Source organism: Myotis nattereri (genome assembly GCF_964212035.1).
Source record: "Myotis nattereri genome assembly, chromosome: 11".
Classification (NCBI taxonomy): Eukaryota; Metazoa; Chordata; class Mammalia; order Chiroptera; family Vespertilionidae; genus Myotis; species Myotis nattereri.
In genome coordinates this window covers 48,819,918-48,830,819 of record NC_138086.1, presented here as the reverse complement: position 1 = coordinate 48,830,819, position 10,902 = coordinate 48,819,918, and the positions used below count along the sequence as shown (strand labels likewise).

Genomic DNA, 10,902 nt, shown 5'->3' with positions numbered 1-10,902 from the left:
GCTGATCAGGACTGAATGAGATGGGATGGACATGCACTGGAGCCTCCTGCAGTCCCTCCCCGGCTGGCCAACCTCCCGCATCCCTCCCCGGCCCCAAAATCATGCACCGGTGGGGTCCCTCGGCCTGGCCTGCACCCTCTCACAATCTGGGACCCCTTGGGGGATGTCAGAGAACCGGTTTCAGCCTGATCCTGCAGGCCAGGCCGAGGGGCCCCACTGGTGCACAAATTCGTGCACCAGGCCTCTAGTTGTGTAATAAGGACAATGAACTTGTTGGAGTTTTTTAAATTTAAAACAAGTTATTCATTTAAGGACAGAAAGGTTAAAATATGTTTTAGCTTCCCAGTCCCACAGGTGGTTTTAACATTGATCCAGGCTAACCTCTTGGAGTTTGTTTTTACTGAACCATGCTTGTACTGAGCTATTTTTACCACATGTCAATATTTTACATTCTCTGTGCAATTAGAAAATAGTTCCAAAGACACTTATCAATACTTCTCCTTAAATAAATACATGAGAGCTCCCCCTCTGTATATATTCCCAATGCCTGTGTTTTTGCTGGAGAGTGCTGTGGGTGTTAGCAATTCCCAGGCTCTCCTTAGACATGCTGGGAAGGGGCTTTTGCCTTTGTTATGCGGTGATATCATGTTATCAGCCCTCCCCCCATCGTTCTATCATCTTCTGATGACCTTTGTGAGAGTTTCATTGGATGTTTTCATTCTAGTGAGATTCACACACTGGGGAACTCATTCCTGGGGCCCAAGCAGGGCTGTAATGGTAGTGTGCACTGCTGTGTCACCCAACAAGGAAATAACCAGGGAAATGCATCTTCTAAGTAGATCAGTAGCCTCTTTGTAAAAGGGAATCATAGGCATGTATAAACAGGACTTAGCCTTTACTCTTTGGATTCCAAAATGGAATTGTTTTCTCTATGAATGATAGGCCAAATGACTGAGCCATAAAGAAACACACACAGCCCTAACCTGTTTGGCTCAGTGGATAGAGCGTCGGCCTGTGGCTGCAAGGGTACCAAGTTTGATTCTGGTCAGTGGCATGTACCTTGGTTGCAGGCACATACCCAGTGGGGCGTGTGCAGGAGGCAGCTGATCGATGTCTCTCTCTCATCAATGTTTCTAACTCTCTATCCCTCTCCCTTCCTCTCTGTAAAAAAATCAATAAAACATATTTTTTTAAAAAAGAAAAGAAACATCTCACGTGTGTGTGTGTGTGTGTGTGGGTGAGAGAGAGAGAGAGATAGAGAGAGATTACATTTTAGTAATTTTCTTTTAAGAAAAAAATTTTAGCTCTAGCTGGTTTGGCTCAGTGGATAGAGTGTAGGCCTTTGGACTGAATGGTCATGGGTCCAATCTCTAGCCCTGGTCAGGGCATATGCTGGAGGCAACCAGTCGATGTGTCTCTCTCACATCAATGTTTCTCTCTTTCTGTCTCTCCCTCTCCCTTTCTCTCTCTCTATAAATCAATGGAAAAATATTCTCTGGTTAACCAAAAAAAAAAAATTTTTAGTAACCTGATGTTTCATTATTTGTCAGCCAGGAATCTTTGCACATATTTCATCTACTAAAAGAATGGTTATTTGATTTGACCTAAATGTTAATGAAAGAATAGCCAATTCTCAAGATATTTTTTTTATTTAAAATGTCAACTATCACAACACATTACACAATGAAATGATGACCTTAGAATCACATTAAAATGTTTTAAAACATTTCTATATAGTCACAAAGCATAAAACATGCTTCAGGAATACAAATATAATTTTTACATTTTCACCATAAAAACAACAGAGAAGCACAGGCCTATCTGTGAACGTCCTTTCTTTCAGCAGGAGCTGATGTGATTACTTCCAAGAAACAAAAACGATTTCTTTCTTCAGAGACTATATTGTTGACAGGTCTTTACAATTTCATTGAACACTGTGCTTTGTTGAGAAATTACTACTGTTTCTATTTCTGAGGGAATCATCATATTAGAATTATAACACACTTTTACAACACATTTTGGCACAATATGAAAAATAAACACTTTGTTGAGTTTTTAACTCAAAACAATTATTATTATTATTAAATAAATAATTATTCCGCATAGTGCATTTCTCATTTTTTTACCTTTTATTGACTATTGACACAAATGAAGCTAAGTAAACACATTAGGTAGTTTATTTACGTCTTCTTTCATAATTCTGCATCGCATCCCTTTCATAAGCCACTGAGAACAAAGAGAAGAGAAAGGGTTAAGAGGATTCACTGAGGGAATTAAAGTTCAAGGCACACATAATGACTTTTTCAAAACTCATAATGACTACTTCCCTCCATTGAAATATTTCCAAGAGGTTTATTTGCACATCTGCCAATGTTGCCTCAGTTTCTATCCTGACTGGAAGTGACCTAACCACAGAATTAATGGTAACTTTGGTGGTCTGTCAAATACTTGGTTCCCCAAAAGCATACTTCCACAATACATTGCAGTGTTGATTCTCAGCAGCGTCCTCAAACAGTGGCAGACACCCCGGGTGATTTATAGAAAGGACAGTGCCTAAATTAACCAGGAATAGTCATAGGATGAAAGCAAAATGTGAAACTTATTCTAGGACAGAATCAACAAACTATAAGCCCTGGGCCAAATTTTCTTGTAAATAACATCTTACTAGAACATGGCGCCAGCCATTCATTTATATATTGTCTATGGCCACTTTAGCATCACAATGGCAGATTTGAGTAGTTGTTACAGAGACTGCATGGCTCACAAAGTCTAAAATATTTACTGTGTAGCTCTTCAAAAAAAAATTTGCTGATTCTCAATACAGGGATAACTTAGGTTGTGAGGGTCTCTTCCTGTCTTGTGGGTGCCTCCCAATGTCCTTGAGACTAAAAACAGCCTCATAGTCTATAGGTAGGGCTTATGTGCCATCTAAATACAACACAGTTTAACTTACCTCCTTGCACCCTAATGTCCTGTGAAAGATTAATCACTGCTTTTAAAAGGATTTACCCTATACCTAACAAGTAATTTAAGTACACTGACTATCTGGACTTAAAAAGGCCAAAATTAAATATAACACATCATAACATAACATAACATATAAATGATGTAATATGATATATTGTATACTAGTACAATTTCAAAGGGGTCTGTAACCACAAAAGGGTAAAGATCAGACTGATACGATCAAAATACTTAAGTATACTTCTCATCATTTTAACTAACACTCTATACCCTTAGATTTACATCATAGAGAACTACTATGCTTTTAAAAATTCAGTATGCCCTGTTTCAAATATTACGTTTAAATAGAAATAGCAGAAATCACTGGGAAAGATATGTAGAAGCCCTGGGTGTTACTGCAAACACTTTTCCCAGTGAGAAGGATCTGTGGAGAGAGAAGGGAAGTCCAGTTTCTAGTCATCACTTCCCCTTCAACACGGGGCAAAAGAGCTTTCGCAGCCCACTGTCCTATAAGTGAGGTTAACAACACACGGATGGTTTTATGTCAGTCATGTATGCATTTCTGGGGTAGAATAGGCTGAGCCCCAAACTGGGCAGTTCTGCAGGAAGGAAACAGTTCATGTCTCACCCTGGCATGCTCATATGAGGAGGCGGATAACTGACACAGGCTCCCTTCCTGGCCAGCTTCAGGTGACATGACTCTGTTCCTCAGAGAAGTGAGGTGAATGTAACATGAACTAACCAAAGACAGGTCAGTGGGTTAGCTGGAACGTAACAATCTCCTAACTTCAGGCAGAGTTTCTTACCAGGTCCTTGTACCCTCTGAAGCCCTAAGCAAACGTTTGTGTATCTGAGATGAGGAGGGTTTCTCTGGGAAGGGGGTTTCTAGATTTTTCTAGCTTGTCAAAGGGGTTTGTGACCATAAAAGGCTGTAGAAGCCTATAATAACTTTACTTCAACTGAGTATATGAAAAGATCTCTGATTGAGTGTAGATGACTTTTTTGCCCATTTTTTTCCTTTTATGTTTCTTAACTAAAGTGGAAGAACAAAGATTTATTCATAAATTAATTCTGATTCATTACAGTGATTCTATTTATTATTTATAGTACATTATTACTTTTTGTGCATTTAATCTGTTCTAAATTGTATAGTACCTATATTATTTGTGCAGTTAAGCATGTTGTAAAACTTGTATCAATTCTGGAAATGGAGAGCTGAAGTCTAATATGATTATCACGAAAACCACAGCTATGTAAGGACTACTGATACACATTCTAGTGGCTTAAATTTACATTCCATTTCTAAAGGCAGGAGATAGTGTATATTAATAAAACAGTTTTAACTTTTTTTTTATTAGGCGGATTGGTAGTATCTTTAAAATTTAACCTTGGCCAACCCCACATTACTGATGAAGAAATACAAACATAGTCGTCTAAATTTGGAAGGTAGAGAACCAATATAAATACTAGCAGACACCATTTTTGCATGACTCTCCAGAAAAATAAGAATTAAACCAGCACTCCTTAGTTACAGATTTTCTAGAAATTTGAAATATTCTAGATGGATAAGACAGCTGCTGATTACTTTCTAATTCATTATATGATTAGTATTTTAATTCCACTTTTATTCTATGTACAATGAAGAGAATTTGAATAGTTTTCCCAAGGAACCTAAACTAGGGATTGTAAGGCCTGCATGTGCCTAACAACAAATCAGTGTTATGAAAATGCCGTAGGGGTTATTTGACCTTGGAAATACGGTGATGAGTGAGTTTTCAGATATAAGCATGTGGCATTTATATAGAAAATAAAAACAAAAGAGAAGAAAGGAAGCATACAGTCTTTACAGCAAGTGAAAGAGTTGTCCAGAATTAAAATGGGTTTTGAGGAGAATTGTGGCATTCCTTCTTTCTGAGGGCTTTGTAGGCAGGACTGATCGTGTGTATCTCTAGGATGATTTGTTTATGTTCCTTTGTGAAGGCACAGGAATGGACTATAAAACTCAAACATCCATTGGGATGTTTTAGAGTTTGAGTTTCTATAACTTCATGAAGAGCAAGTAATTTGTATAAATAAATTTATTTTGTTTCTTTGTTGTTGTGATGTCTTGTAAGACTTGTAAATTACCTTGGTAACAAGTGAAAATTGGTCTTAATTCCTGCATTTCCCACACCCTTAGTTCAGTAAAATTAAATGTGGTTTATATGACAGATATAAGGGAAAGAGTATTAGACTAGCCCAAAGATTCAGGTTAGGTAATAATTAAATGGGGCAGACACTGGTAAGGCTGGTGGTTTGAGAGAGATTGATATTGTGGTGATATTAGCTTAGTCAGCTATAAATCCATTCTCAGACTTATTTATGAAAATTAGAATTTTTTCACCATAAATACTTATTTTAAGTTCATTATTCCCTTTTAATAATTTAAAAACTATGCCTTAGAAATAAAATAATATAAGTAGGTTTAAAATACTGTCTATTTTCAGTCATGATTTTATACATACCAGAATTTAAAGCTCTTTTGCCCATTAGTCCAATAAAGGCATCTGTTCTATGTCCTGGAAAAATACATTTAGGGGTATTTTAACATGTATATCTTTGAGGAAATAAACTATTATAACTAGTATCAAAAAAAACAAGCTTCTAAATATATTCTCATATAATAAATATGTGTCTATTTCAAGTTTTAGTGAGTCAGAAAAAAATAGGATCCTTAGTAAGTCTTATAAATGACACTAAAACACTAAATGAAAGCACTTTTCTCAATTCTATATCTAAATATTAGCAAGTACCCTTTATTCATATTATATTTTATCTGTTTACATATACAAACTTTTAAATACTGTTGCTATTGAAGCTAGCTTGATTTTTAGAAAGTTGATTTCACATTTGTGTGACAAGAAATATCCAAGCCTATTTCCTCTTGTTACTGAATATGTTGTATTTCTCAGGAACTGAACCTTAGTTAAGCCAGATCCCTACACCTGATAATTACAAACTTCTCAAAGGTTACTCTTTCTATTTTATTAGATTTTAAATAATACTCCTTTGGAAAAGTATGTCAGTTTTGACATTAATAGAGTACATTTATTTTCATTACACAGAATTCTGCTGTATATAATTCCCTTGAAAGTCAACTCCTTAGAAAGTAAATATGAATGATTTATTTAGTGTCAAGATGGAGTCTCTGGAAAAGATGATGTTCACTAGAGTGAGAGAATGTCCCTTGGTTTGCTAGTTGAGAATAGGGCTGCTCTCTTAATGTGGCCTACTCTGCCACCCAGGGAACCGAAATCCAAGCTAGCAACTAAGTGCACAGTACAATTAAGATGGACCCCTGGGACTGCCTGTCAACTCTGGTTCCATTAACTGGGAAACTGGGACCTAATGGCCATCGAGTGTCACCATTTTTACCATCGTCACTGCCCTAAGAAATGTCCACTGCGCTTTAATAGACTGAAGTTTCCCAACCAGTTATGGAATAAAAAACCGGCATTTCTATCTTTACCTTTAGTAAGGATTATCTACTCAGACATTACTGGAGCCCCTTGGCTGCTGAATTACCATTATCAGTGACATCATTATGGCATCCAGCATACTCACCTGAGTTAGAAGATATCTATAAATATTTGGTTTTGGTTTTGTTTTGCAGTGGAAGTGGTGCTTGTGGGGTGTCGAGGGATAATGTGTGGTGGATTTTTACCCAAGGATTGAAATTCTTAGCTAAACTAACAATTTGTAGGAGTTAAAGGGGTTTTGGGGGGCAGCTTAAAACAACAACAAATATTTATTATCTCACACTGTCTATGGGTCAGAAATTCAGCAGTTTAGCTGGGAATTAAAGGATTTTTAACTGAATGTATCATTTTGGAAAGTATGATATGTCTAAACCATAGATCTTTAAACAGTCATGTTCTGGATGAAATATAATGCGTCTCTTCCATTCGTATATTGTCTTAATTAAACACATTAATCCCAAACTTACAACAGGAAAAATGATAAGCTATTATATAAAGTGGAATGCAATCAACATTTGTATTTGATAAATGTCAAAATAATTTTGAACTTACTTTTTTTATTAGAGAAATGGGCATGTCCTGTAAGAAAGACAACAATAGGAATTGCCTTACCTTATAAGGAAAAATATAAATTGACGTTTAAAATATGTAACATTTCCTATTCATATACTACCTGAGGAATATAGCAGAAGCACAAATTATTGATAATATAAACAAAATGTTAATAAATAAAAAACAATTTTTAAGTGCTTTTTATGGGTTACAGATCCCAAATCCAGGACTGAGACTCCCGAGGCCTGGCAGTAACTGTGAGGCAATGACACATCTGTTTCCCTATAAGAAGCACATATTCAACAACATAAACTGATGAAGAAAAACAGATCCAGAGACACAGAAGCATCAAACATACCTTCACACCTCAGAGGGAAGGCAGGGGAGGGAGGGGGGGGGGGGTAAGAGATCAACCAAAGGACTTGTATGCATGCATATAAGCATAACCAATAGACACAGACAGTAGGGGGGTGAGGGCATGTGCTGGGGAGGTGGGAATGGCGGGGGAGAGGTCAATGGGAGAAAAAAGGAGACATGTGTAATACTTTCAACAATAAAGAATCTTTTTTTAAAAAGCACGTATTCAAGGAGGGCCACCCATTGATGCTCAGAAGAGGAAGAGAGATACAAATACATCTCTTCATTAAACAGGCATAATCAAGAATCTGTGTTTCAGCCCGTAAAAGACTTTTTTCACTTTCCTAAATGTGCATTCACAATAGTAAAATAAAGATGTCTAGAAACGTTTACCATAAAGAGCCTTTAACAGGGCCACTTGCTTTACAATTGAGGAATCTAATTAGAAACAACTAACTTTTTACAGGGTCCACTGATGATACGATGAATTCAAGGAAACTGAATATTTCTGTCAGGAGACAAGGAGCAGTTTATACTCAGCTTCCATATGCACTAGAGCATTCCCAGTACTACCCCTTGGAGGCCCGTGCCCACTCCTGCTTTGCCAGTTCGGATCTTTAGTCCAGGGAGCTAAGGTTGGGTCCTGTCCTTGGTGGTTTGGGTCTAACCCTGAGGCGTGCCAGACCTGGATGCCTCCCTCCCTCTGCGGCACGTGCCTTGCGTGTGTGAGTGGGTGAGGGAGATTTACCCCTCCTTCTAGGCTGGAAATCTCTACTCAAAGAGCAAAAGAAACTCTGGGCGCTCTGAGAATGAGTGAGCAGACCGGGTGGGGGGCCCGCAGAGACAGAGAGAGGGTGGCTGCCCATCTCACCAGCATCCCGTTTGCCCATCAAGCCGAAGAACTGCTGAGGCTTGGGTCTCCGGGCGATTCTCTGTAGAAGATGCTCAAAGGGCTCAGGCAGCTCCTCCTGGGGGACAGACATACGGACAAACCCGGGTGTAGCAGTCAGTGCGAGGCTCCCCAAAACCCAAGTCATTCCCGCGGCGCGCTCCAGCCTTGGGCGAACCTCAGCGGCAGGACCCCGCGGGCCAGGGCTGGGAAGCCAGCTCCGCAGGGAGAGGAGAGCAGGCCGGGCTTCCCCGGCGCCGGGGCTGTGGGGTCCGGGGCAGGTCGCTCCCTACCTCCACCCCACCCCGCGGCGCTCGTGTCCAGCGCCACCGCCTCCCCCGAGTCCCTGCGCGTTACCAGGAGGTGAAGTCTCCGAGCCCCGCGCGCTTTCCGCTCTTTGCTCGCAGCCTGGGGACCCTCACTCATCTGCCTCTTGGCCACCTGACTCAGTCTCCTCTCCAGCGGATTAGGCGACTGCTCATCACCCGAAAGGCACACAGGTGTTGCCGGGGCGGGGCAGGCTGACCGCGCTTTGCGAGCCACCTGCCTGGCGCGACTTGCACTGTTCCCGGGAGGCGCGCGCCCTTGCGCCAACATCCTGCGAGCCAGGGACGGGCAAACCTGCGGCTACCTTCTCAGGTCCACAAAGTACATGTCACGGCAGGAAGTTAGCTTTCCATCCACCTCTGTCCCCAGCAGCTCGCCCCTTGCCCCGGCTTCTGCCAGGGTCCGGCGTGCCCTCCTCTGCCCCTGCCCAGTGTTTCCAAACACCAGGTCCTCTCGGCTGGACGAGAGTCCCCGAAATCCCCATTACCCGGGGGTGAAACCTTGTGGGGTGCCCAGCCTGGGGAGGACCCCGGGCTCATCACCGAGGGCATTATTGCTCCAGCGAGTTCCTGAGACCGGCGTGCTGCCCTCGGGAGGAAAGTTGGCGGTGGGCACACCTCGCCCGGGACCTACGGGTGGCGTCCTATGCATCCTCGCGCAGCCACTGGTCTCACTGGTCGCGGTCGCCGCGCCCGCCAGGCCAACCCGGGCACTCTCTCGAGGGACAGTGACAGCTCCCGAGCTCGGGAGGAACCAGAGGACCAGCTGGGGCCCGGGACTCACCTTGAAGTGGTCGCTGTCGGACCAGTCGGACCAATAATTCAGACCATCGTCGGCTCCGATTTCTTCTGCCAACAGTTGCGTGGAGACGAGAAATAAGACGGCCAAGGCCAGGAGGAGTTTCATGCTGGATTTCTGGGAAGGGCAGGGAGAAGAGCTCGTGGAGGGGAAAATGACAGACATTGGGGGCGGCTACCTAAGAAGGGGCAGCAACACTGTCTGCCCCACAACGGAACCAAGATAAAACGCCTGTACCATTTAGGAAAGAGAATCCGCCCCAAGCTTCTCAAGTCTCCTTCTCCCCGGACCCCAACCCCACCAGCCCCCAATCCACACTTCCGAGCCGGGAGGCTCCGCAGGTGGGAGACATGAAGGACGTTGGCAATCGGGCTACACGTCTCCCCGCCGTCCTCCGCTGTCCCCCCACTGCCCCTCGCCCCAGCCGGCCCACTACTGCGCTTTGCGCGGCGCGGCGAGCCCCCTGGCGGGGCGCAGGCACTTACCGCGGCGGGCAGACCCGCAGACCCGCAGGGACCCTCTGGCCGGTCTGAGCGCTCGCCCGGCGCTCCGCACTCTCGGTGCCGCGACGGTGGAGGAGGAGGAGGTCGGATGCGCTTTCCGCCCGCCTGGAGCCTCGCAGTATTTATCCGCGGCTTGACGCGCCTCGAGACCCACGTGACACGCTCCCCACGCGACTTTCTGCTCAATATTTAATTAGCCGCCTCCTCTCCTTGCGCTTGCGTCTGATGGAGAGTTTCCGAGACGGTAACCCGTCGGTGCCCATAATATCTGGACCCAATTGGGTTCGAAATGACGCAATTTTAGGAAAATCGAGATCTCGCCATCCAATCCCCAGCTGCCAGTCTTCTTCCCTCTGCAGATCTGACGCCCCCTCCTCTCCCCTTCTTCCGCACAGGGTTTCATGACACCTGAAATTACTCATCAAGATTGAGCACCGTGACTCATTTCTCGGACTTCCGCGGCAACTTTTACGTCTCTTGAGATGTCAGGATAAGGTGTACTTTTAAGGATGGCCAAGTAACTTCCGGCACTAAGATATTGTCGTTGGAAATCGTGCTAAGAAAGGAGCACTTCAGATGGGGAGGGGGAGGTCCTTGTTTTCTATTTCCACCTGCATGCAGAGTGTCTGAAGTGTTTCTCAGCTGCATCTCTCTCCCTACTCCCACTTCAGCTAGCATACCTGCAGCTCTTCAGCATCACAAAAGGATTTCTAGTGCCATAGTATTCAGACGGTGGAAGCAGATTTATTTTCCATTTTGGAGAATGTAGGATGTAAGCGTGCCATTGAACGTAGAACTTTTATGTTGGTGCCATTTTAGGATCTCTTTTGTTCCAAGGTAGCCAAGACCTCTTTCTTGACATATCCAGGAGCAGCGGCTGGAAGAGGATATGTTTGCGCTTCTCTCCTACCCTTTCTTGCTAAGACTAAGAAACCAGCAAGATGGTACAAGGTTTTTACTGGGTACCACTAAAAGGCTCTAGAGATCACTCACT

General features: G+C 43.1%; 1 protein-coding gene across 2 annotated transcripts; it reads right to left on the bottom strand.

Moving 5' to 3' along the window:
- Window positions 1–1,626: 1,626 nt before the first annotated feature.
- Window positions 1,627–10,194, bottom strand: TAC1 (tachykinin precursor 1). 2 transcript variants are annotated; one of them, XM_081102374.1, is made up of 6 exons: window positions 9,891–10,194; window positions 9,391–9,522; window positions 8,263–8,359; window positions 7,035–7,061; window positions 5,469–5,522; window positions 1,633–2,226 (listed from the first exon to the last, which is right to left on the bottom strand). In XM_081102374.1, exons 2-6 carry the CDS (start codon window positions 9,511–9,513, stop codon window positions 2,177–2,179), a joined length of 351 nt encoding a protein of 116 aa, XP_080958500.1. In that variant the 5' UTR covers window positions 9,514–9,522; window positions 9,891–10,194; the 3' UTR covers window positions 1,633–2,176. The 2 variants fall into 2 exon arrangements, with proteins under 2 accessions (XP_080958501.1, XP_080958500.1); XM_081102375.1 differs by lacking the exon at window positions 5,469–5,522 and having other exon boundaries at window positions 1,627–2,226; window positions 9,891–10,047.
- Between the last annotated feature and the right edge of the window lie 708 nt (window positions 10,195–10,902).

Coding starts and splice junctions, on each gene's coding strand:
- TAC1 (XM_081102374.1), bottom strand. CDS start 9,513: ATGAAACTCCTCCTGGCCTTGGCCGTCTTATTTCTCGTCTCCACGCAA. Junction 8,360..9,390: donor CCGACAGCGACCACTTCAAG/GTGAGTCCCGGG, acceptor TCTGTCCCCCAG/GAGGAGCTGCCTGAGCCCTT. Junction 2,227..5,468: donor CAAAAGAGCTTTAAATTCTG/GTATGTATAAAA, acceptor CTTTGTTCTCAG/TGGCTTATGAAAGGGATGCG.